The sequence below is a fragment of the Heteronotia binoei genome, chromosome 1 (genome assembly GCF_032191835.1).
Source record: "Heteronotia binoei isolate CCM8104 ecotype False Entrance Well chromosome 1, APGP_CSIRO_Hbin_v1, whole genome shotgun sequence".
Lineage (NCBI taxonomy): Eukaryota > Metazoa > Chordata > Lepidosauria > Squamata > Gekkonidae > Heteronotia > Heteronotia binoei.
The window spans coordinates 24,220,694-24,246,665 of record NC_083223.1 but is presented as its reverse complement, the minus strand read 5'-3'; the positions used below and the strand labels follow the sequence as shown (position 1 = coordinate 24,246,665).

The 25,972-nt window shown below is 45.2% G+C and overlaps 1 protein-coding gene across 1 annotated transcript in view; it reads right to left on the bottom strand.

Annotated features, from left to right (window-relative positions):
* The window catches only part of HAO1 (hydroxyacid oxidase 1), a 36,184-nt gene extending 12,051 nt beyond the window's left edge, over positions 1–24,133 (bottom strand). The window contains exons 1-5 of the mRNA XM_060232644.1: positions 23,913–24,133; positions 22,048–22,199; positions 14,882–15,137; positions 12,832–13,007; positions 4,437–4,528 (exon numbers count right to left, since the gene is read on the bottom strand). Coding sequence (XP_060088627.1) covers positions 4,437–4,528; positions 12,832–13,007; positions 14,882–15,137; positions 22,048–22,199; positions 23,913–24,121 — 885 coding nt within the window. The 5' untranslated portion in view covers positions 24,122–24,133. The remainder of the gene's footprint in view (positions 1–4,436; positions 4,529–12,831; positions 13,008–14,881; positions 15,138–22,047; positions 22,200–23,912) is intronic.
* Positions 24,134–25,972: the final 1,839 nt, after the last annotated feature.

The window sequence follows — 25,972 nt, the reverse complement described above, 5'->3', positions numbered from 1 at the left end:
GATAACGGGTAGCTGGAACCATTGGCATTTATGAATACACTTCAAAGGCTTGGCTTTAAACTACTTCTCATAATAAAACTACAGTTGGCCCTGCAAGTAACTCTTTCACACGCCTGCTTATCTGTTACCGGTGATGGTTGCATTCTCCCCCCTGGTGATGTCCTTGCTTCGCTCGGGAGGCACCAGAGAGGCGAGCTTGGCGCTCTGCACTTCAAAGGCTTTGCTGGCCTTTGGAGTTTTGGCAACTTCCATTCCCACCCCTCCTCCTTCTCTTGCAGGGCACAGGTATTAGTGGCATAGTATTTTATTCAGCAATAGTGTTAATAAGCATAGAATAAACATGATCATAAAGCATCAATAACTTCAATGAAGCGTTGCCTGACACTTGGGTTCCTCGCCATGAGACCTAATCACCCTAAATAATTGTGGTGAGCAGGAGCTAGCAGACGCAATGGAGGCTGAGTAGAATTCCTTCTTTATAGCCTTCACCACCATCTCATAGGATTTCATAAACTTCCTATAAAATGTTCTTGTTGCTTCATCATGAGTAGGCTTCCAGTCATCTTGCTCTAGTTGTCTAAGCTCCTTTTTCATCCCCCTAAGTTTCTCTGGATACCAGGGAGATTATTTTCTATGGCCGTGTAGAGAGCATTGAAGAACAACCTCATCAATCGTTTCAGTGAGATGGGTGTTCCAGTCTCCTATCAGCTCATCCAATGAGGTGGTAGCAGGCTTCAGACCCCACAGAACATTCTGGAACCCAATTGGGTCCATTATGTCAAGGTGTTTCCTTGCCATAAGCACTTCCATGTTGGTTCAGATTCTGTAACAGTGTGCTATTGTGCTTGTACATGCAGATGGCTGGCAAATCACACCTATCGTGTCTATGAAACTTACAAGTATCCTTTTTCTTACCCTGACGCAATTGGTACACTTGGGTATTCAAGGTCGTACTCTCAGAGACTTTTGCTGTCTGCGGCTAGTTGCAACTGGAATGAAAAGGGGGGTATGGGTGCTGCTTCATTGGTAGGGGAAAAGGTGCTTTTACTCAAAGGAAATAATGGCCTGAACCAACCTATACATCTGATTGTTTATCCTTGGCTCTTCAGTTCTATCAAGATGAAGTCTTGCCTGAAACAGCTTTGTTAAATGAATAAAGCTTTCTATGATTAAACAAACATAGAGCTCATCATTAATGAAGACTGTACAGTACTTGACACATTAGTCCCCTTGGGCAAGCATAAATTAGTTCACCACCTAGACAGGGAGGGGTAGGCACATCCAGCTGGGCCTTCAAGACCTAGTGGTCCAACCACGGCACCTCTTTTTTTGAGGTTTGATCCACATTCATCCCCATGCCAAAGATCAAATCCAGGCAGCAGCCTGCTTGGTGTTTAGGGACTGATATAATTTGGTAGAGTCCCAGTGCCGCTATGGAAGACACCAAGTCTAAGGCCTGCATGGAGGCAGCATGAAAAACAGTGTTGTGTAACTACTATACACATTGGGGAGCAACCTCTCATTCTGAAATTAAGTATCTTTGTGTTTTGAAAAAGCTCATAAAGATGTTTCTGGAACCACAGTCCTGAGCAGCCCAAAATATCAGCTCTTAGCAGACAAGGCATTTTGAATTCTTTCAGCAGACCAAGAAAACCAGACGATCAACAGATGAAATACCAACCAACTCAGCTATTTGCTCAAGCCCACAACAGGGATGCAGAAAAACTAAGTGAGATGAACTCCAAGTCTTAAATCAGCTAACCACAATTCTTCCAAAGTGTTGATGTAAGAGAGGGCCAAGGGAATACATGTGAATATAAACTGATGTGCCATACCCTGAAAAACAATGCTCTTATGAGACAAGTCGTGGCAGGAATAGTTGCTTTGAAGGTGAAGCGCAGTGGCCAGAGGCTATAAGAATTCACAGCTTCAATTTGCTTGTATATTCCGATTGAGGTTTTCCCTAGTCATCTGGCAAACAATGAAAGGGCTTGTTTTTCCTCCTTAAGGTTTTGTTTTGTTGCCAAAAATACTTGGGTCCACTTCCGCATATATATGCTCATTTTTACATCCAGGCAAACGGTGCCAAGTGCTGTTACTTGAGTGTGACACAAGCCGTAATTAAAGCACACATTTCATCAAGTTGTAACCAGACACTCGGAAATGTTCACCAGTTTGGACTCAACTTGTTCTCAAAACCAAATAAGCTAAAGCATATTGTCAGGTTTCAAGAACATAAAATGCTCCTATCAGGCTCTAAACAGTTACTTTTCTATTATGAATCTTGGCAAAGGGCCATAGCCCAGTATTAGAGCATGTATCAGGTCCCAGATATTGGTTCCCAAGTTAAAAGGATCTTGGGGAGGAGGGTTGAGACCAACCTTGGGCTTTGAAGAGCTAATGCCTGTCAGAGTTGACAGCACTGGCTTAGATGGACCAATGATCCGACTCAGAATAAAGAAGACATTGGATTTATATTCCGCCCTCCACTCAAGAGTTTCAGAGCGGCTCACAATCTCCTTTATCTTCCTCCCCCACAACAGACACCCTGTGAGGTGGGTGGGGCTGAGAGGATTCTTAACAGCAGCTGCCCTTTCAAGGACAACCTCTGCCAGAGCTATGGCTGACCCAAGGCCATTCCAGGAGGTGCAAGTGGAGGAGTGGGGACTCAAACCCGGTTCTCCCAGATAAGAGTCCACACACTTAACCACTACACCAAACTGGCAGCTTCATTTAGGCGCATGACCACTGGAGACATTGAGAGCTGCCATTCACTGCATTCATTACCCTTTTCAGAAATATAGGTTGGATTCAGCTAGCTACAGATGGCCCTGAAAGATGCAGTTCTTTCCTGGTTCTCCTCCCAACAGCCCTTTTCAACCTGGGAAAATGGATTTCCCCAGGGCATTTTTTGTAGAAATAGCCCAGCACAGACTCATTTGCATATTAGGCCACATCCCCTGACATCACCATTGTTTCAGACAGAGTGCTTTGTTAAAAATGCCCAGCAGGAACTCATTTGATATTAGGTCACACCCCCTGATGCCAAGTCGGCTGGAACTGCATTCCTGTGTGTTCCTGCTCAAAAAAAGCTCTGGATTTCCCAAGTTTCAGGACCCATGTAGATAAAACCACATGGTTTGAGGCTAGAGTTACCAGCCTCCAGATGGAGCTTGGAATTCTCCCAGAATGACAACTGATCTCAAGACTACAGAGATTAGTTCCCCTGAAGAAAATGGCTGCTTTGGAGGGTAGACTCAAAGGAATTCCATCCTCAGTAAGCTTCCTCCCCAGGCACTGCCCTCAAATCTCCAGGAATTTTCTGCTGTAGTTGGTGACCCTAACTAAGGCCTAGGACTGTGCTGAGGAGATGAAAGGGAGTGAAGTCAATCCTCCTACCTTGTTGGTAAGGAGAGATGTGCTGATGGTAGCCTTCACCACCAGCAGCAGCCATTTTGTGAAAGGGCGACCCCCTTTCAGGACACTGTTGCAGAGAGACGGTGAGCGCAGCCCGGCCCCGCAGTGTGGTTTTACCCGCAATTCGAGTGTTCGGGGGGGGGGCGCTTTAGAGAGCCGGAACTCGGCGCTAGAGCCAGTTCTAGTGTTGAAATTGACACGCCGAGCTGGGAAAGGGTCCGAAAGGAGGGAGGAGGAGGCATGGCAGGGAGGCACGGGGAGGCGGGCACAGAGCCGTGGCGGAGAGGGGGGAGGTGTGAAGCCGCAGGGGGGGGGAAGGTAAAGGGAGGGAAGGGAAGGGAGGGGGCGCGGGGGCAGGGGACAAAGGCAAACTAGGTACTTGCCTGGGGCACCGAGAGGGGGTTGGGGAGCCCAATTTTGCACTCCCACCTAGTTTGCCTAGCAGGACAGCTGTCCCTGGGTGTGAGAAATGTAGGCAACAGGAAATTGCTTGTCCACTGCACTGGTTGCCCTCCATATCACATCAGAAAGAATAATTAACCAATACAAAAATAATGACTAAATCTAACTGCTTTTGTTGTTAAATCACCATCTATTGCACCATAGTTTATGCAGCAGCCAGATGCAACTCAAGACTACCAAAAGATTTCCTCTGGGGCCTGACTTCAATCCTTCCTGCTTTATTCCTTACAGCTATCATGCTAGAAAAGCTTATTACCTTCTGGTGTAGACTAATTCCAAACAGCACTAACAAATCCCCAAGGTCTACTTTTCTTTCTCTTTACTTTCCTCTGGAAAGAAATCCTAAAAAGTCTACAGTTGTTGGCTCAAGCAGTAAAAGCCAATAACACTTAAGTTCCTCTGCTTTGAGCTAGTTTCTGAAAACTAAGCCAATCAAAGGCTACTCACATATGCATACAAATATTAAACACTCAAACACCCATGAAAGCCACTTCTGCTGTGGCTTGAGTTTTACTGAGAATTGGCCAGCCTCAGTGAAAGGTTCCTTCAATACTCACCGTGGCTGGAACCCCATCCAACTGGCGTGCCCCATGGTTTGACACCAGGATTCCATTTACACCATGCTTCACTGCTTCCCTTGCATCATCAGCTGGGAAGTTTTTTAAAAAAAGGAATTAACATTTATAAGTTGTAACTCGCGTCAATATGATGGCTATGAAATCCATAAAAACTCTTCAGTTAATAAACAATGCCAAGTTTTCAGCTTTTTAGAGGAACATTTCTCACGCAGCTCTGGTCAGCAGCTAAGGTCTGAGTAATGACACACAGTGAATCAAACTCAGGTTTACCATTCCATTATATCCCACACCCAAAGGCACCATCTCCCAGCTCTGTCAATATCCCTGGCACTCTTATCTAAAGGTCTGATATGTAATATCACTGGTGTTTAATTCCACCTCCTGCTGAGAGATGTTTCTTGTAGACAAATTTATATGTCTACGAGAATCACTGTCACATTTTAATATAATCATTTCATGAGTTTCAAATGGGTTTTGATTTATTACAGCAATTTGAAGAAACATCCTGATTCCACATACATGCAGTCCAGAGAAGAACTTGGTGCTGGGGGGGCAACAGTGGGAGGGCTTCTTGTGACCTGGCCCCACTGGTGGACCTCCTGATGGCACTTGGGTTTTTTGGCCACCATGTGATACAGTGTTGGACTGGATGGGCCACTGGTCTGATCCAACATGGCTTCTCTTATGTTCTTATGTAGCCTGTGCACACAACACATTGACAAATTTCCAGCATTGCTACTCCTTGTCACATCTGCCATTAAGTTTAATTAATGTCCATTACTTTCCAAGTGGTTCAAACAACTCTTAAAAGAGATTGTGTGGTCTGTGTAGTTGTAAACAAAAATGTACATTTATGGGTTTTGGTTGAATCTTACATGGAATTTCATACTAGTATATATACATGAGTCAACACAGAGAGCCAACACAAGAGACCACTCTTTAGAAACAGTCATTTTAGTATGGATCCTATACTTTCCTACTGTTTGCGCAGCTCTTCTCCATTCCAGAGCACATTTCTCTGGCTGTAAGTGCTTTCTGCTCACCAGAATGTGAACGGAAGGAGTACGAGACACAAGAGGGCTCGCCCCCCTTCCAGCCTGTGTCCCATCCCAAGGATGGCAAGCGGGACGGCCAAGTGGAGACACTCGCCTCCATCCTTGGTGATGTGCAACGCCAGGTCCATAAATAATAAAACCTCAGTCCTGCAAGAATTTTTCATCAGGCAGGACATGGACCTGGCTTGCGTGACGGAGACCTGGGTGCGGGAGGGGGAGACAGTTGCTCTCTCCCAAGTAGCCCCGCCTGGGTTCTCCGTCCTTCACCAGGCCCGGACTAGCGGGCGGGGGGGAGGGGTGGCCTTTTTCATGCGGGAGGATTGCTCCTTCAGGACGCTTCCGCCGCCAGAGATCAAGGGCGTGGAGTGTGTGGGCCTGGAGTGGGACGTTGGGGAGAGTCTGGCAATCTGGCTGGTGTACCGTCCGCCTAACGCACCAGCCAGTGCCCTGCCGTCCTTGATGGAGGCTGTAACAGGCTGGGCATTGGAGCATCCCCGACTTATAGTCCTGGGTGACTTCAATGTCCATGCCGAGGACGCAGCTTCCACTCGTGCGACGGACCTAGTGCTTTCCATGGCAGCACTGGGACTTTCCCAATATGTAACAGCGCCCACACACCAGGCTGGGCACACACTAGACCTGATCTTCGCGGCGGGAGTAACAATGGGTCAGATATCTGCTGAGGCAGTGCCATGGTCTGACCACCAGGTCCTGAAGGCCCGTGTGGACATACCACCTCTGTCCCGTTTAGGCGGTGAGCAGATTTGGGCTCGCTCGCGTAGTCAGATGGACCCATTGCGGCTTCAGATGGCTATGCGGGACCCTTGGCCTACCGGCGACTCGTTGGATGGGCTGGTGGAGACCTGGAACAACCGGTTCTCCGAGGCCATCGACGAAATCGCTCCCAGACGTCCTCTTCATCCTCGATCACGATCCGCCCCGTGGTATACCCCGGAGATGCGATCGATGAAACGACGATTAAGACGACTAGAGAGACAATGGCGTCGCGCTCGTGACGAAGCTACGAGAACATCATATAGGTCATTTATGAGGGCCTATGAGATGGCTATTCGGACTGCAAAGAAGGAATACTTTGCATCCAGAATCGCATCTGCGACCTCGCGCCCAGCACAATTGTTTAGTATAATCCGGTCATTAACAGAACTGCCGCAGGGCAAACAAAATAGTAGAGAATTGGAAATAGGCTGTGAGGCTTTTGCGAGCTATTTCGCAGATAAGGTCTCGTCACTCCGACACGACCTACCCGCCATAATTAATACAGTAGATGAACTTGGGGCACCGAGCACGTCTTCTGGTTCAATTCTGGATTCTTTCAGTCCACTCAGTCTGGAGGAAGTCGACAGGACCCTTGCAGCTGTACGCCCTACGACCTGTAGGTTAGATCCGTGCCCGTCTTGGCTTATAAAGGCCAGCCAAACGTGGCTACGTGAACCACTACAGGATATCATCAATAGGTCCCTGATTGAAGGGATCTTTCCCACACCTCTTAAAGAGGCAGTGGTCCGTCCCCTCTTAAAAAAACCATCAGCAGACCCGGCCACATTGGCGAACTATCGGCCGGTGTCAAACCTTCCCTTCCTGGGTAAGGTCATAGAGCGGGCGGTGGCGACTCAGCTGCAGGGATTCCTGGAGGACACTTCCGCACTGGATCCATTCCAGTCCGGCTTTCGGCCAGGCCACGGGACGGAGACAGTTCTGGTCGCCCTCATGGATGATCTTATGCGACATCTGGATCAGGGCGGTTCTGCAGTGCTGTTGTTACTAGATCTGTCAGCCGCTTTTGACACGGTTGACCATCAGCTACTGACTGACCGCCTTACCGATGTGGGGATACAGGGATCTGCCTTGCAGTGGCTGACTTCCTTTCTCCAAGATCGGGGACAAAGGGTGGTGATAGGGGAGGAAGCATCCCAGAGGCACCCCCTTAGTTGCGGGGTGCCGCAGGGAGCGGTCCTATCCCCGATGTTATTTAATATCTATATGCGCCCCCTTGCCCAGATAGTCAGGAGGTATGGACTGGGTTGCCATCAATATGCGGATGACACCCAGCTCTACCTAATGATGGGTGGCCAGTCTGACTGTACCCCGGAAAATCTAGACCTGGCACTACAAGCCGTGGCCTTCTGGCTCAAACTGAGTTGGCTGAAATTGAATCCGACGAAGACGGAGGTTCTCTACCTGGGTCGGGGCGGTCCGGGGAGAGAGATCCAGCTGCCGGCCCTTGACGGGGTGCCACTAATACCGGTCCCCAAGGTCAAGAGCTTAGGCGTGCTCCTTGAGTCCTCCCTTACAATGGAGGCTCAGGTGGCAGCCACTGTTAGATCTGCCTTTTTCCATCTTCGGCAAGCACGGCAGCTGGCCCCTTACCTGGACCGCAGCGGCCTAGCGACGGTAATCCATGCTACGGTCACCTCAAGAATATATCACTGTAATGCTCTCTACATGGGGCTACCCCTGACGCTAACCCGGAGACTACAACTAGTGCAGAACGCTGCGGCACGGCTGTTAATGGGGCTACCACGACGGGAGCACATTCGGCCAGTGCTGAGAGAGCTGCACTGGTTGCCTGTTGTGTTCCGAGTTCGCTTCAAGGTGTTGGTATTAACCTTTAAAGCCCTTTATGGTCAGGGACCTGCCTATCTACGGGACCGCCTTTCCCCATATATCCCCCAGAGAGCACTGCGATCAGGGACAAAAAATCTGCTGTCCGCCCCTGGCCCAAAAGAAGCCAGGTTATCCGCAACAAGATCTAGGGCCTTCTCGGTGGCAGCACCAGAACTCTGGAACACCCTCCCAGAAGCTATAAGGGCCCTGCGGGATTTGTCGGCGTTCCGCAGGGCCTGTAAGACCGAACTGTTCAGGCAGGCTTTTCTGGTTGACTGAAAATGGGCTGCCACCGGACATCCTACAGAAGCTGGTGGTCATAGTCAGAACCTAATACCGCCAGACTAGACTGAGATATCGTAATAGTTTTTAACCTGATAAATGTATTATGGTTTTATATGTTTTATGAAATTGATTGTTTTTATGATATTGTAAGCCGCCCTGAGTCCGCTTGCGGAGAGGGCGGGATATAAATATAAAGTAATAAATAAATAAATAATAAATAGAAGAAGCTGGTTTTGCAAGAGAAGGTCATCTAGTGCTGGAGAAATGCGCTCTAAATAATATATACCAAATATAGAACCATCAAATGTCATCTATAACATAATTCTCAAATGCCAATGTACAGTGCAAAAGCATTTCTCACTTGCTATATACTTCATACAAAATACATTAAAAAGCCAACCATGTATCACTTTTCACAGTCAATTCCAGACAGTTGAGCACAGAATATGGCAACCAAATCTTGTTCCAGTTGACAAGAGGTTGTTTCCAGATGAGTAACTGCTAGGTACAAATATACAGTATTGGTACAATTGACGATCTTATCAGATGTGCATGAAATTCTTCTTATATAAGCTGCTGGAGCAGGACAAATCTTCCTGGATATACAGTGGTTTCATTTAAAAATACTTCATCAGCTTGCTTCTGTTCCTTGCTGCTTATAATGGAAACAATAAGAACAATAAATATTTAATACTGTGGACTCAACTTGCTTCTATTTCCTTCTGCTTACAACGGAACCAATGAGAATAATCAATACTTCTAACTGGATCTCCAACCACGGACCTGGAGCGTTTCACAATATAAATAATTTTTTGCCCTGCACATTGACATTTGAGAATGTACACTGTACATTGAGCATTTGATGGTTCTATATTCGGTATATATTGTTATATTTGGCTTAACAACACCGGATAGTCCTTTGTGTGAGTTATAGTTACACGGAGGAATGCACTCAGCAAAGAACAGCATTGACATTCAAAAGCTATAGGAAATGAGCTAGCATACTTTAGAATTAGATCTCTCTTTAGACCCATGGAAGCTTCTATCTGCTGAAGTCTATACTGCTGAAATACTCAAAAACATATGTATCCACGTGTACAGTCACTATTAGGGATGGGCATGATCCAGCAAAAAAAACCCAGTTCATGGAGGTCTATGGCCCCTGGGGTTCACAGATCTCACAGTTTTTACAGATCAGACCATGGTCTGTTTAAGAACATAAGAGAAGCCATGTTGGATCAGGCCAACGGCCCATCCAGTCCAACACTCTGTGTCACACAGTGGCAAAAAATTTTATATATACACACACACTGTGGCTAATAGCCACACTGTTTGGTCCATTCATCCACTTCCAGTTCACCTCCAGGTGAACCAGAAGTGGGTAAAGTCACTGCTTGGCCTCTTTGCAAAAGCCATTTAAATTTTAGATGGCCTTTGCAAAGCTGCACAGAACACAAGTGAAGGCTAGGCTGCAAGTTTACCCACCCAAAAAAGTGAACTTGCTTGGCCTTCAAACACATGCTCCCCAGCTTTGCAGAGCCACTTAGCATGTGAGTGAAGGCTGAGTGGTGGCTCAACACTCGGCCTTCACTCGCATGTTGCTTGGCCTCTTTGTAAAAGTCTTTTAAAATTTAAATGGATTTTTCAAAGCTGGGCAATGTGTAAGTGAAGACTAAGCAGCAAGTTCACCCACCTGGAAATTCACCCACCTCAGCCTTCACTTTTACAAGCCCTGCTCTCAGATCTCCTGGGACAGTCCATGGAGGTCTGTGTTGGTGGGTACATGGACCAGGCTCACAGACCACAAATTGGGCCCTGATCCATGGAAAAATTTGGTCCGTGGTCTGGTCTATGCCCATACCTAGCTACTACACAAATGGGCTGTAGTTTTTCCCTCTATTTTGATCACATCCTTCTCCCACCATATACATGGGGAATACACAACTTAGGAGAGGCTGTGGGTCAGTGGTAGAGCATCTGCTTGGCATGCAGAAGGTCCCAGGTTCAATCCCTGGCATTTCCAGTTGAAAGGATCATGTGGTTGGTGCTGCAAAAGACAGCCTGAGAACCTGGAGAGCAGCTGCCAGCCTGAGTAGACATTATTCATTTTGATCAACCATTTCCATGTAAGGAAACTTCATGGATAATCTGAGAGACACTGAAATGTACTGAACCACAACTTTCCTTTTCGCTTTCACCAACCCTGAGGGCACCAGGGGCAATGCTAGAAAATTTTCTTTAGCCAAAAATATTCTACGGTAATTGTATCAGTTTTCATGAGCAGGACTTCAATTTAATTTTTTTAATGAACTGAAAGGTATACCTTGCTGTAAATTGCTCAAAGGGTACTTCCCATAATGAAAAGCAGAATGTGTGTGTGCGCATTAAGTGCTGTCAAATTGATTCTGAACTTATGGTGACCCTTCCGAAACATCCTCTCATTAACAGCCTTGTTCAAGTCTTGCTAATTGAGGATCATGGCTTACTCGACTGAGTCAATCTATATCATGTTAGCTCTTCCTCCTTTCCTGCTGCCTTCAACTATTCCTAGCATTATTGTCTTTTCCAGTGACTGTTCCTCTCATAATTTGACCAAGTATGATAGCCTCAGTCAATTTAGTTTCTAGGGAGAGTTCAGGCTTGATTTGATCTAGAACCCATCTATTTCTGTTTTTGGCAGTCCACAGTGTTTGTAAAACTCACCTCTAGGGGACGGGCATGAACTAGCTCATGAACCAAAATTCAGCACAAACTTGGGCTAGTTTAGAGCCCCCGAACCAAAGTTCAGGGAAGGCGCCGTCCCCAAACATTTACTGGACTTTTGTCCTATTCAGTTTGGCTGTGTGAGGCCATTTAAACCTGACTGCTGAGTGGCGCGGAGCTGCAGCTGACCTGTTAAGTTTTAAATGTCTGCAAGCCATTTCACCGGATGGATTCACTTCCCCCACTTCGAAGCAGAAGGGAGCAAAATGGATTGGTGAAATGGCTGCCAGGTATTTCAGCCTAACAGCTGACAGCCACACCCAGCCCACTGTTAGGTTGAAATGGCTGTGAGCCATTTCACCAATCATTTTCACTTCCCCTCTGCTTTGAAGCAGGGGGAAGCAAAACGGATGGGTTAAATGACTGCCTGCGGGGCTTTTTTTGTAGCAGGAACTCCTTTGCATATTAGGCCACACACCCCTGATATAGTCAATCTTCCTGGAGCTTACAGTAGACCCTGTACTAGCTTCAGGAGGATAGGCTACATCAGGGGTGTGTGACCTGATATGCAAAGGAGTTCCTGCTGCAAAAAAATCCCCCGGCTGCCAGGATTTAACCATTCCCAGGCAATTCCCCCCCTTTCTCCTGGCCATTGTGAGCCATAGTAGGGGTTCCAAGTTCCCAACAGGGGTGAAGGATCCCCCTATTTGGTGGGCCCTAACCTGTTGGCAGGGGGGAGGCTGCCAGGGGGATCCTGCACGGTGCGACGATGTCACGTGGAAGTGATGTATCACACTGGGCATGTCACGCAGGACGCTCTAGGAATTTGCTGAAAACTCTACGGCAGGGGTGGCCAAACTGTGGCTTGGGAGCCACATGTGGCTCTTTCACATATATTGTGTGGCTCTTGAAGCCCCCACCACACTGTTGGCTGACTAGGAAAAGGCATTTGTCTCTTTAAATCCCTTCACAAAGCCAAGCCAGTTGGCAACTTGGAGAATGCATTTAAAGTTGCTTTCTTTCCACCTCTCCTTCCTTCCTATCTTGTGGCCCTCAAACATCTGATGTTCATGTCTCGTGGCTCTCAAACATCTGATGTTTATTCCATGTGCACCATAAAATGTTTTTAAATTGTGTTTTATTGGTTTAAAATCATAATTATTGATAACTGATTGTTAGACACCCTGCGTCCACTTGTGGAGAAGGCTGGATAAAAATGTAAAGTAATAAAAATAAATAAAATAAAATAAATATGGCTCTTACGTTAAGCAAGTTTGGCTACCCCTGCTCCATGGTGTCACACTGGTGGTATCATAAAGTTCTTCCCCAAATTGCTAGAGCGAAACCATAGAGTTTCCTAGAGCATTCTGCACAATGTGCCCGACATGATGTGTCACTTCTGGGTGACATCATTGCTGTGCAAACGCGTGAAAATTCTCCTGCTGGCAGCCATGGGGGACTTGGCAACCCTAAGCCACAGCCAGGAGAAAAGGGGAGTTGAACTCACCAAACTGACTTGGTTCAGGTGGGAGCCTTTTGGTTTGGGGCATTTTATAAGTTGGTGCCCATCCCTTTCTCTTTCAGCACCACATTTAAAATGAAAAGCAGGACACCAATATTTCAATAAATAATAAGAATAAAGCTACCATGTGCAGCATAAAATCCCTTCCAATAGCCTACAAAGGTTATACTTCAGCCCAACAAACCTCTGAGGATTCCTTTAGCAACAATTGGCAAGGTTGTCAGACCCCTCAGCCACTTCAGATCCTCCCATTTAATTGACGGATCAATTGCCTCCGCAACATAGACAGACAGGCCACTGTTTTCTCCATAGCCCTTCTCAGATGAAAATGCCAGGTGGTTTGTTTCAAAATTTTTCATTCTGAAGAGAAAAGTTTCAGAAAACAAAAGCAGTTTTTAAGTCCCACTAAAATTCAGCTCCAGTCATTAACACAATAACTAATCTACAGTGAAATCTTCAATTTTTAAAAAATATATATATTCGGTTATTATCAAGAACTAGGTGGATTATTTATATTACACAAATTCTACAGCCATTCTGTTGGCTACCTAACAGTTACCAAGTTCAGTGCAAGGTACTGGTTATCACATTCAAAGCCCTTTATGGCCTTGGACCCATGTAGCTACAGGACTGCCTGTCATGCTCTGCTCCATCATGACAGCGTTGCTCATCTTAGCAAAGCTTTCTGAAGGCTGCACTTGGTGAGTGGGTAAGATTGACAGCTGCCCATTGTTCCCTCCCCCTTGAGGAGTGGCCTGCCTGAGTTGCTCAGGAAGGCTCCTGACAGTTCTGTCATTCTGCAAACTTCGTAAAACAGACTTGTTCAGGATAAAGCTCTGTTGTACAACACAATGGTTCAGGAAGGCACTTATATAAAGAGAACAGCACTGCGGTCTATGGTACTGCGTATGCTATGTATTAGGCATTTGTGGTGTGTATTATCTAGATTTGTAATTCCATTTTCTGCATTATTTGACATCTCATAAGTACATAAGAGAAGCCATGTTGGATCAGGCCAATGGCCCATCCAGTCCAACACTCTGTGTCACACAGTGGCCAAAAAAACAGGTGTCATCAGGAGGTCCACCAGTGGGGCCAGGACACTAGAAGCTCTCCCACTGTGGCAGCCCCCCAAGCACCATCTCTTGTCTGATAATTTATCGCACTGTTCTTAATTTTTGTAATCCCAGCCCTATTGTATTGTTTATTAAATCTCTCACACTGCTGGATTACATTGTTGTACAGCAGGGGTGGCCATCAGTAGCATGGCCAACAGCTGGGGCTGATGGGAGTTGTAGGCAAAAAACATCTGGAGAGCTACCGTTGGCCACCCCTGTTGTACAGCATGCAATCTGCCTTGTGTCTCAGCAAAAAGGTGGACCAAAAATAAATAAAAATACATGAAATACTGAAACAAATCAATAAAACAAATAGGCAAGGGTGCCCTGTGTTCACTTGACGAGGAGCAGGCACTCTGTAAGGTTCAAGTTCCCATTACATCATTATACACAAAAAGAAATTCTTCACACAGCACTTCACAATTTGCTTCATGAAGATGTTTTTTATAGCCACTGGCTTTGAGCCAAACTTACAGATTAATTTTTTTTTAATGAGTCAAGTCCAGACTAACTTTCCCCACAGCCATGGCCAATCCCATTGTGTGGATCTTTTGATCCACACAGAGGCTAACCCTTGATGATTAAATATGAAGATATCTGCAACTGCTTATGGGAACTTTACTGGTTTACCTGGTTTTAAAAACAACAACAAAAACAAAACAACTGTTGTTGTTGTTACATTTTGTGTACTAAAGCCAGGAGATCCTAAGATTGCCTAATAGCCTGAAGTTCTAGCTCTTTTAAAGTTATACACCAGTGACTGAACAACAACAAAAGTGACAAGCTAGACTCTTGGGCGAGAGAACCCTGAAAGAGCTGTGACTGACCCAAGGTCACCCAGCTGGCTTCATGTGGAAGAGTGCAGAATCGAACCTGGTTCTCCAGATTAGAGTCCATTGGTCTTAACTACTACACCATGCTGGCTTTCATATCCTGGTTTAATATCCACTCTTATCTTGTAGATAGGAAAAGGCAGCTTAACACCTGGTCATCAATACAAGCCATACTGAGAACAGCCAGCTATGACCACAGGGATGTAATGCCTGGGTGTAGAACCCCAAAATTAGGCATACATCAACCAAAAAATACTGCAGGGGGACCAGTACCAACACATACCTCAGATGTGGAGGGAGTTGAAACTTGTTGCGTACATCATCTAAACGTTTGCCAAGGAACGGTGTGTCCACAGTCAGAAAAATGCCTTTGTACCCAGCTCTTTCTGCCCGCCGCACAAGGGATCTGGTGACCTCCCGATCTTTATAGATGTAAAGCTGCATCCAGCGAATGGCTTCTGGAGCTGCCTGGGCAACTTCTTCAATGGAGGATGTGGCCCACGTGCTCACCATCATCCCTGTCCCCGCTGATCGGCAAGCTGAGGAACAGAGAGGAAATCAACGCTCATCCATGACAGACAGGAATCCATCAATTAGATTCAACAGCCTTTTTGAGCTGGCAGGCGCCTTTGGTATTCTGACCACAAAATGGCTGCCACAGAAGGCAGGGCCAGCCACAAAATATCAGAGAGTCAGATTATGCCTAACTTGAATTTTAATTCTTCATTACAGGCTGAAGCTCTGTTTAACAGGATGCTTATTTCCTTGCATGCATAGACAGTGCTGTGGTGAAGATCCTTGTGCTGTGGTGGCAACTGTTACAGAAACAACACTTTACAGTTCTTCACAGCCAAGCCAATTTCCCATGGCTAATCAGGAGCTGTGCTGGCTAAAAACTCTTGGCTAAAAACATACTAAAAACTCTTAGTGAGCAGCAGAAAAGGTGTCAGTGGGCACAATCATGCTCACGGACGCCATATTGGGGACCCTGATCTATTTCCATTTCCATCCAGAATCAGGTCTGGATTTTGGGCAGAAATTGCCTTGGTCGCCTTTACTCAGACAATATGCTGGTTCTCATGGACCTCTCAGCAGCATTCCATACTTTTTTTTTTAATGGCGGGTTTTAATTAATAACTTTTAATGTTGTAAGTTTTAATTTATATTTTATTTTGTAACCTGCTCCAGGCTGATGTCCTGGAGAGGCAGCAACAACATTTTCTATATAAATAAAGAGGGCATACAGATGTTTTGTTACATGGAAGAAATCCCTTAATGCTTCTACCTTTCTTTCTCATTGTAGTCGTTGAAACACATTAATACCTGAGTTAAGGGAGTTTAGCCAGTTCCTCTTGTGTAGGGTATGGGATGGTATCACAACTGTAACTGACTGCTCACTCACAGGTTGATCTTACCTTGTTTTTAGCCATTTGTTAGCATTATTTTAAACTTTATTTATATCCCATCTTTCTCCCCAAAGGGGACAAGCAGCTTATGTTGCTTTCCTCCCCACTGTTTTATCCTCACAACAACCCTGTGAGGTAGATTAGGTTAAGAGTGTGTGATGTGTCCAAGGTCTCCCAGCAAGCTTCCATGGCAGAGACGGGATTCGAACTCAGGTTTCCCAGATCCTAGTCTGACACTTTAACCACTACACTACACTGCCTCCATGTTAATAAATATTGCTAATGCAGGAGTCATAAGTAGACCATGTCTGCTCAAATATGTGGCATTCTCTTTTTTTAAAAGCCCCTTTGGGTATTTCCTCTTTTCTTTTACAACTTCCCTTCTACCATTAGTGCAATATTTCGTTGCTTGTTTGTCACAAACTAAATGCATTCATTTCATCAGAGAAATCGGAAAACGTATGCCAAGTCCTCTGGGCTCAACATTTCCCCTGCCTGTAAATCAGGTGTACCATCTGTTCCTTATCATAAGAAATGGTTCTTTATTTCAGAATTTAAGCAAATGAGATGCTTCCTGACTGCAACTTAAATGTAATGCATTACTACAACAACTTAAATGTAATGCATTACTAGGACAGTATATTCTAACCATCCCCATAGTCCTGGCTAGACTGATCTCATCAGATCTCAGAAGCTAAGCAAAGTCAGCCCTGGTTCCTTAGAAACCACCAAGAAAGTCCAGGGTTGCTATGCAGAGGCAGGCAATGGCAAACCTCTGAATGTTTCTTGCCTTGGAAACTGCATGGGGTTGCCTAAAGTCAGCACCAGCTTGATGGCTCATGCTACCTACCATATTCTTGTCAAGTACTAGTAGTGATCTCACACCTGTAAAATATTTCCTTACAATTTAACAATACATTACTTATTTTTAGTGCTCTTCGGGTGGTGACTCCATTGCAAACACCCCCAAGGCTGGGCATGTTCCCAGCAAGGCCTCACCCCCAAATCCCTTAAATTGGAGGGGGAGGGGAAACAGGCACTCAGGCTGTGTTCAGCCCTCAAAAGGGATCCAGCCCAGTGTTTATACTGCCAGGATGCAATTGTGGCAATGGAAAATCACCATGACAACCTAAAGGATAAACAAGCACAACAGACAGAGGGAGAAGGAGGTGGGGAAAGCTGAAGGCTGACTTAAGGTCTATGACGTATTGAGGGTCCTCAAATACAGGCCGGGCAGACCAAAGGGAAGAATCCTTCTCCAAGTTCTGCCTCGCCAGACAGGCAAAGCACCCAAGGCCAATGCTGCCACCAACAGCCTCAGGAAGGCCCTCTCATCATCCTTCAGGCAGTAATGGCCACTATTCCTGCCTTTCCATACCTTAATCCTGCCTCCCTAACAAGCCTACAAATAGGGCCCAAGGGAAGTCTGGATTCTCTGTGCTGATAGCTTTTTTAGTAGCATGAACTCCTTTGCATATTAGGCCACACACCCCTGATGTAGTCAATCCCCCTGGAGTTTACAGTAGGCCCTGTACAAAGAGCCCTGTAAGCTCCAGGAGGATTGGCTTCATCAGGGGGGTGTGGCCTAAAATGCAAAAAAAGCCCTGAGCACAATGTAACTGCACTGACATACTGTGAGGTCTCAGTTCGTTTCCAGCCACTGATGGCACAAAAGGGAGAACAAGTCACCTTCTGAACCATGCTACAGCAGATGGGGGAAGAAGAAAAACAAAGAGCAGAAGAAAAAGCAGAGGAGGAGATTTGATATACTCCCCTCCCTTCATTCGGAAGATCTTAAAATCTCCTTCCCTTCCCCACAACAGACTCCCTTGTGAGGTAAGTGGGGCTGAGAGAGCTCTCAGAGAACTGCTCCCAAGAGAAGTTCTTGCAGAACTTTAGCTGACCCACAGTCACCCACCTGGCTTCATGCGGAAAAATGGGAAATCAAACCTGTTTCTCTCAGATTAGAGTCTGTGCATTTAATCACTATGCCAAAGTAGCTCTCTCTTGTTCTCAGATGATGGTGATGCAGAACTTGTGGGCACTCAATGAAATTGCTGAGCAGTCAGGTTAGAATGGATAAAAGGAATTACTTCTTCACCCAAAGGGTGATTAACACATGGAATTCACTGCCACAGGAGGTGGTGCCAGCTACAAGCATAGATAGCCTCAAGAGGGGATTGGATAAACATATGGAGCAGAGGTCCATCAGTGGCTATTAGCTACAAGGTATAGATGGAACTCTCTGTCTGGAAGGGGCAACAGTGGGAGAGCTTCTAGTGTCCTGGCCTCACTGATGGACCTCCTGATGGCACCTGGGTTTTTGGCCACTGTGTGACACAGTGTTGGACTGGATGAGCCATTGGCCTGATCCAATATGGCTTTTATGTTCTTATCTCTATAGTCAGGAAATCAGGACAACTCCATCTCCTGCCTTCAGATTGGTAAATCTAGATTTATCTCAAAATATTTATAAAGCTTTATATCCCAGTCAAAGCCCTGGGATTCCGCTTTTTAAATAGTCATTTTCCACTAGGATCAGGTAGTTACATTCAAGTTTCAGCGCAGAATTCTATATCCCCTAATTCAGGGCTACCTCTTTTTAAAAAATGTAGCACTATAAATATGCAAGCCTATTTATTTGCATTATATCCCACCTATTCCCCCAGCAGTTTACATTGTAATCTTCTCATCCATTTTATCCTCACAACAGCCCTGTGAGGTAGGTTGTGCTAAGACCATGGGACTGGACACCCAGCAACCTTCCATAGCAGAGCCAGGATTAGAACCTGGGTGTCCCAGATCCAAGTCCGACACTCTGACCAGTACACTCCACTGCCATGATGACATGATGCACATAGTGATGGTGGGACCGTGACTTTCTTCCAGTCTTGCATTATTACTAGTAATTCCAACTTTCCCAGTTATATACTTTTTATTTTAAAATGAATCTTAATCCTCTTTGACGGTGGAAAAAATATCTAGCTATGCTGATTACATCAGATCTCTCTACCTCTATAAGGGCCCCTGTTTTGGACACTTGAAGTCTTAGAGCTCCACCATGTGGAACATCAACAATAATAGCAACCTTCTCCTAATATATGCTCTTGCAGAAGGACCATGGATTTCCCTCCTTGACATTTCTCAATATGTTATGGATGTTGCTTTGTCTGTCTTCTCTGGCAGCCTTCACATGGATTGTCTTTAGAAATAATTCCATGTGACAACGGCTCCAAACAGGGAAAATACATGAAAACTTCTCACCAGACAAACAACTCCAAGCACAGAGTTAGCAAATACGTTCTAGATAGCCACTTGGTTCAGGGGGGTGGCTCTATGCAGTCAGGGCATGGAAGAGCCAGTTTGGTACAGCGGTTAAGTGGTCAGACTCTTATCTGGGAGAACCGGGTTTGATTCCCCACTCCTCCACTTGCAGCAGCTGGAATGACCTTGTGTCAGCCATAGCTCTCACAGAGCTGTCCTTGAAAGGGCAGCTTCTGGGAGAGCTCCCTCAGCCCCACCTACCTCACAGCGGGAGGAAGGTAAAGGAGATTGTAAGGCACTCAGACTCTGAGATTCAGAGCATAGGGCGAGGTATAAATCCAATAACATAATAATCTTCTTCTTCGGAGTGGGTTACCAGGTAGAATGTTCTCCCATGTGGGGAATTAATATTAAACAAGTATGATGCTAAAGGAGGAAGTTTGGAAATTATGCCAACAATATGAAGAATTCCACTGGCATTCCATTTGCATACTTGGGCAGTGCTTGTGATTTGTTCTTAACAGAAGCATCCCATGCTGTGTGATAAACTGCTCCTAAAATGTCCATGAAGCTGCTTGAGACTGAACCAGCCTATTGGTCATCCACCAAGCCCAGCATCACCTATTTTGACTGACTTACAGTAATTCTCCAATTCAGGGCACACCACCTACTACCTGGGCATTTTAACTGGAGATACTAGGAACTGAATGGACTTTCTCCCTGCAAGGTCCTCTGCCATTCAGTCATGGTCCTGCCATTCAGTCATAGTCAAGAGCCAGTTTGGTGTAGTGGTTAAGTGCACGGACTCTTATCTGGGAGAACTGGTTTTGATTCCCCATTCCTCCACTTGCAGCTGCTGGAATGAACTTGGGTCAGCCATAGCTCTTGCAGGTCTATGATGTGCTGCCCTTTGGAGCTCCCTGCCACAAATGTGGAAACAAATGTAGCAAAGTATTATACTTGCTTATTGACATCAGTATCTAGGGGCGTACTTTAAAATCTAATAGCCATCTTTATCCCAGCAACATCACTTTCTAACGGACTAGCTATAATATTTGCTCTCCCAGCATTCTCAGTTTCTTCTACAATTTCAAAAAAAGGTATTACTCTATGCTCATTTTAAAACTGCATCTCAAAGCATCCCAAAACCTCTCTCAAATGCTGGTGCAATGGCTTCAGTTGACCACCAGAGGGACCATGAGAAAGCAGCTTATTAGGTACCACTTGCAAATTATATTTACTAAGATGGTCAGAGAAAAAAAAAGGAAAAGGTTTGAAAGGTTAGTATGACTTTTTTTAGTCCAAATTAACAAATAATTTAAATTGTAATTACTTTGCAAATATGTAATCATATATGCAGGGGTGGAATTCTAGCAGGAGCTCCTTTGCATATTAGGTCACACACCCCTGAAGTAGCCAATCCTCCAAGAGCTTACAAAAAAGAGCTTTGTAAGCAATTGGAGGATTGGCTACATCATGGGGTGTGGCCTAATATGCAAAGGAGCTCCTGTTAGAATTCCACCCCTGCATATATGTTAAAATTGGTTTAGTTGTCTTAATATCAACAACTAATTATGAATTACTCTCTGTACATGCTCTGTGAAAATGTCCTGTGTTCTATCAACAGGCAGGTAGAGAAGGAACAGGCAAGTAGGAAAGACAAGAAGGAATACTGGGGGGGGGGGGGAGCAAAGACAGAGCAAAAGGGGGGAGGAAGAAAAAATGGAACAAAGGGGCATGGGAAAGATGCTTGAGAAAAGGAAGGAACCAGAGGAAGGGAAGATGCTCTCTAGGCTATGAGGGAGAAGAAACCCTGAGAACTATCAGCTATGGGAAGATGAGATTTCTGCCCCCCAACCCAGTGTGTTCTTGTGAGTCCTCCCATTTATCACCCCGAATGTACAAAGAAAATAAATGTGGCCAAACATGCTTAATGTAAGAGCCACATAGAATAAACTTCAGATGTTTGAGAGCCAGAAGACATGAACAAATATTACACACACATCTTTATTAGAACTCTTAGTGCTTTCTTTGCACAGAAAGATAAAATACATATCTATGTGCTTTACAACACAACCATGCTAGGAGACTTTAAAAAAAACAAAAGCTGGGAATAAGAGTCCCCATAAGACCAGCATAGGGAAAAGTTAGGGAATTGTTTTTTGGCACCAGTGGGAGAAGGAGATACACATGTACCGTATAAATCACTGATCATTATTTGCAACATTATGCATCTATCTTTGCCTTGATAGCAAGGTTAGTAAATACAACTTGTACAAGAGCTATGAAACTAAGGGGGAACTCTGCACTGCCCTCTTTAATTCTGTCCCTCCTTTCAGTGACTCCCTTGGCTCTTGTGGTCTCTTTCCCTGCTCTAGGTCTCTGGGCAATCTCTGTGGTGGAGGAGAAGAGCTTGCAAGCCTGCCTATTTCCCCCTCCTTCCCACTTCAAACATGGAAAAAATAGTTGCCAACCTATGGGTCACCACTCAGAGGCTGACTAAGGTTCCAATGCTAAGCACGCTTAATTGAAAATAAGCCTGCATTAAGTTCCTCCTCGACCTCTGGAAGCCACACAATATGTGTAAAAGAGCCACGTGTTTGGCTACCCCTGAGTAATTTCACCCCAATTTTGTTTCCTTTTTATGTTTCAGAAAGAAGTGATGACAAAACTTGTCAGGGACTTGACCCCACAGAAAATAAAATTTCAATAGTCAAGAAGGACACATTGTTGACTCACATTCTGCCTTTCAAAGGAACACTCTATTGTTGCGGCTTACCTCTGGCAGTAGCTGTCTCACCATCTGCATGAGCCAGGCGCTGCATGGCAGTTGCTCCAACACATATTGGCATGCTGACTCGTTGTCCTAAGATGGAAGTTGACAGGTCCACAGCAGACACGTCCCTCAGCATCCGGGGATACAGTTTTAATCTGGCATAAATGGAAATGGGGCCATGCTGTCAAAGGATGACCATTGACCACCATATTAGACATTTGCTCAGTATGTGAGAGGCATGATGCAAAACCAGTGTGATGGCCCCAAGTGTTCAGCTAAAACCAGTTCTAACTTTGGTGATTCCATATTGTTTTCAAGACTAGAGACACTCAGACATCCATATGCCTCTGTATAGCCATCCTGGACTTCCTTGGTGGTCTCCCACCCAAATACTAACCATGGCTGACTCTGCTTAGTTTCTGACTAGCTCAGGCCATCCACCTTAGGGCAGAGGGATCCTACCCTACTAATACACAAAATGAAAATAAACTGTGTCTCAACTCAGAGTTCCTGCTCTGCAAATATACTGCTAATGCCCTAATGTAACTTTAACAAACTCAAACTAGGGGCCATTTCACAAGGTACAAAGTCCTTGTGGCCACCCTGAGGAGTTGTTGTCAGACAGTTCTGAGCCTCCCAGAAGCAAGTAGCCCTGATTTTGGTCACAATTGTGGCACATGTGGAAAACCGGCATCAGCCCCGGCCCATGCACTATTTTATCATTTACTAGGTGCACCATTGCAAAAATGAATTAATTGTGCAGGGTGTGGGTGGGTGTTCACATGCAAGGCTGATACTCCAACACATCTATTGCAATTGTGACCAAAATCAGGTCCACTTTTACCAGAACTCCTGTTGCATGTCTGACAGAAAGTCCTTAAAGCAATCGTGGGAATTTGATTCATGTGAATTGGCCCTAAGTCATTTTGTAGGCTAAGCGAGCAGCTAGGATTGCTGATTCCAAGTTGAGAAATTCCTGGAGATTTGGGGGTGCAGCTTGAGGAGGGTTTGGAGAATGGAGGGATCTTACTGGGGTATAATGCCATGGAGCCCGCCCTCCAAAGCTGTCATTATCTCCAGGAATTTCTCCAGGAATCTATAGAGATCAGTTGGTGATTCTGGAAGATCTTCAGGACTCACCTGGAGGCTGGCAACTCTACTGGCAGTGAGGAAAAATGCCCAACTTCACAGAACAACAACAAAAACAAGTTTAAACTTCTTTTTGTTTCTCAGAACCACAGCTTGTTTTTTGCAAACTTTTTAGCAAAAGTTGTTTAGCAAAAGGGACCTAGAAGGCACAGCTCAGTCAGCATCAGCTTCATGGTACAGTTACCTCTTCACGGGCATGGTCAGAACTTTTTGCACCAACACTTCTGTTAGGCTGACAGGACCCAGTACAAGGTTCCAGATGAAAGTAATTTTTGATCAGAATCCCATTTCATAGCAACTCTCAGAATACCAAGGTACATAAGAACATATGAAGCTACCTTATACTGAATCAGACCCTCAGTCCATCAGAGTCAGTATTGTCTACTCAGACTGGCAGCAGCTCTCCAGGGTCTCAAGCTGAGGTTTTTCATACCTATTTGCCTGGACCCTTTTTAGTCGGAGATGCCAGGGATTGAACCTGGGACCTTCTGCTTACCGAGCAGATGCTCTACTGCTGAGCCACCATCCCCCCCCCCTTCCTTTTCTGCCACAGCAGGGAAAAGAGGACATAGTTTCATTGGCCATGATTATTTACAGATTTTGTAGCCATTTGAGCTCCCATGGACAATTTGCTTCTTCCTTCTACCACCCCAATCATAGGTCTGGCTCAGTGCCTGAAATAGATAATTTCCGTTACTAATTTCTGTCCCACTGCTCACCTGGAAAATGCATCTACATTTTCTGCTAATGTCTGCTGATCGTCTGCCCCAGACCTGTAATAATCATACACTGATTTTGGAAGAACTTCCTTAGCATACAGTTCAAAGTCAGCAATACAAATTGGTCTTCCCGACATGGTGCGGATTCCTCTGTTGAATTTTGCTTCTCGGACTGTTTGAAAAGGTTGGTTCTTCTGCCTGTGAATCATTAAATCTCAGCAAAGTTTAGACTGTTTAAATTAACCCGATTAATGAGTCAACCACTTATTGACATTCTGGACTCCTACTTCGAACTTTGAGATGTAATTTTCATTTACCCAATCAGGATGCAACTCTCATGCATGTCAATCAATTCAGAAAGCAAAAAAAATATGAACATGCACTTCAGGATATCTGAAGTTGGGGTGCTTTACTAGAACCGAAGCTTAAGCAATTCTCCAGGGAAGACATTTTCTCTTTCTACCCAAAGATCCTCAAGGCACTTTACAACAGGCTAAAAGACAATAGCATTATAAAATCAATACAAAATTAACAATATAGAATTATTATAAGTAAAAATGCATGTATTTATTACAGACACATTTAAAAACATATAAGGGCCCAACTCAAGTCTCAAAACATCATAAAAGTGACATATGCATAAGAGGAAACATTTATGATCAAATGCATCTTGGCCCAATTGGGCCTGTCAAGTCCCCAACAGTTCAATGATCAATGACAGTCCGTTGCCAGAATAGCTGTTTGATACATAATAGATCAGGGCAAGATGGTTCTTGCGTAAACTGACTTTGGTGGGCAAATGCCCTCTGCTTATAGCTTATGTTAAAACCGTTATGCATTCAAACTCAAGGTGCAAAGCAAGCCATCCCCTCCCTCCAAAGTTCAGTTCCCAGGCCCCTTACAGGTGCACACATAACCAAACAGAGACAGCTCCTGACCTTGACCGTCTCTGAGAACAAGCTGAAAATCTGCTTCACTTGTTACACTGAGATAGGAGAGCTGACTAAGCAAGAAGTGAAAGTAACGTTTTGGCTAAATGGCAAGAGGCACTCTTGACTTCCTCAAATAATGTAAGGTACATACAGGTTCCTGTTACAATCAAAAGGTAGTAAGCAAGTTGTTATAGGACCAAAAAAGGAATTCTGTTAAGGATGAAAAAAATATATTTAAAATACTAAAAATAAGGCCCGTTGGGAAGAAAAATACACAGGCTGTAGAAAGAGATTCTGGGTGAGTGCTCCCCTATTGCTGTCTTTCCACCCACCCAAGTGAAGGCATTCACTTCCCTCCACCTCCAGGAGTGAGCTTATCTCTGCCATCTGTAGAGCTGCTGTAATTCTGAGTGATCTCCAGACCTCACAACGGTTATTCAGGAGGAAATGGCTGAATTGGAGGGTAGAGTCTATGGCATGGTACCTGAGGTCCCACCCCTCTTCAAACCCTTCCCTTCCCAGGCTCCACCCCTCAAATCTCCAAGTATTTCCCAACCTGGAGTTGGTAGCTTAATCACACTGGCTGTCATAGTGGGGCTGCTGCTGAACAGAAGCAAGCAGCCAGGCCTAGTTAAGTCATGCCAGTCAGAATAATAATTACGGGGAGGTGCGGGAGGGAGGGCATGACAACGATCACATAGATGCTGAAGCTCAACATTCTTTTTGTTTGCAATGCATTGTTGCCGCCTTTTCCTGTCATGTTCAGGCTTCCTGCATTTAGCATCAGCAAGAGCTTATGTTATGATCTGTGTTTTTTGGCCTGGCCTGGTTGTGTTATGGTATCCCCAAGGCTTTTTTGTATATACTCCTTTGTATATTCAGCCACACACCTCTGATGTAGCCAATCCTCCAAGAGCTTTTAGCCCAGGACTGCAAAGTTTACTCAGGAGTCCTCGGTATACCTGTCAAAAGCCTTTTGAAAGGCCAGGAATACCGGGTCACCACTGCCAATTTGGTGTAGCAGTGAAATGCACGGACTCTTACCTGGGAGAACTGGGTTTGATTCCCCATTCCTCCAAATGCACCTTCTGAGTGACCTTAGGTCAGTCATCTCTCTCAGAACTGTTC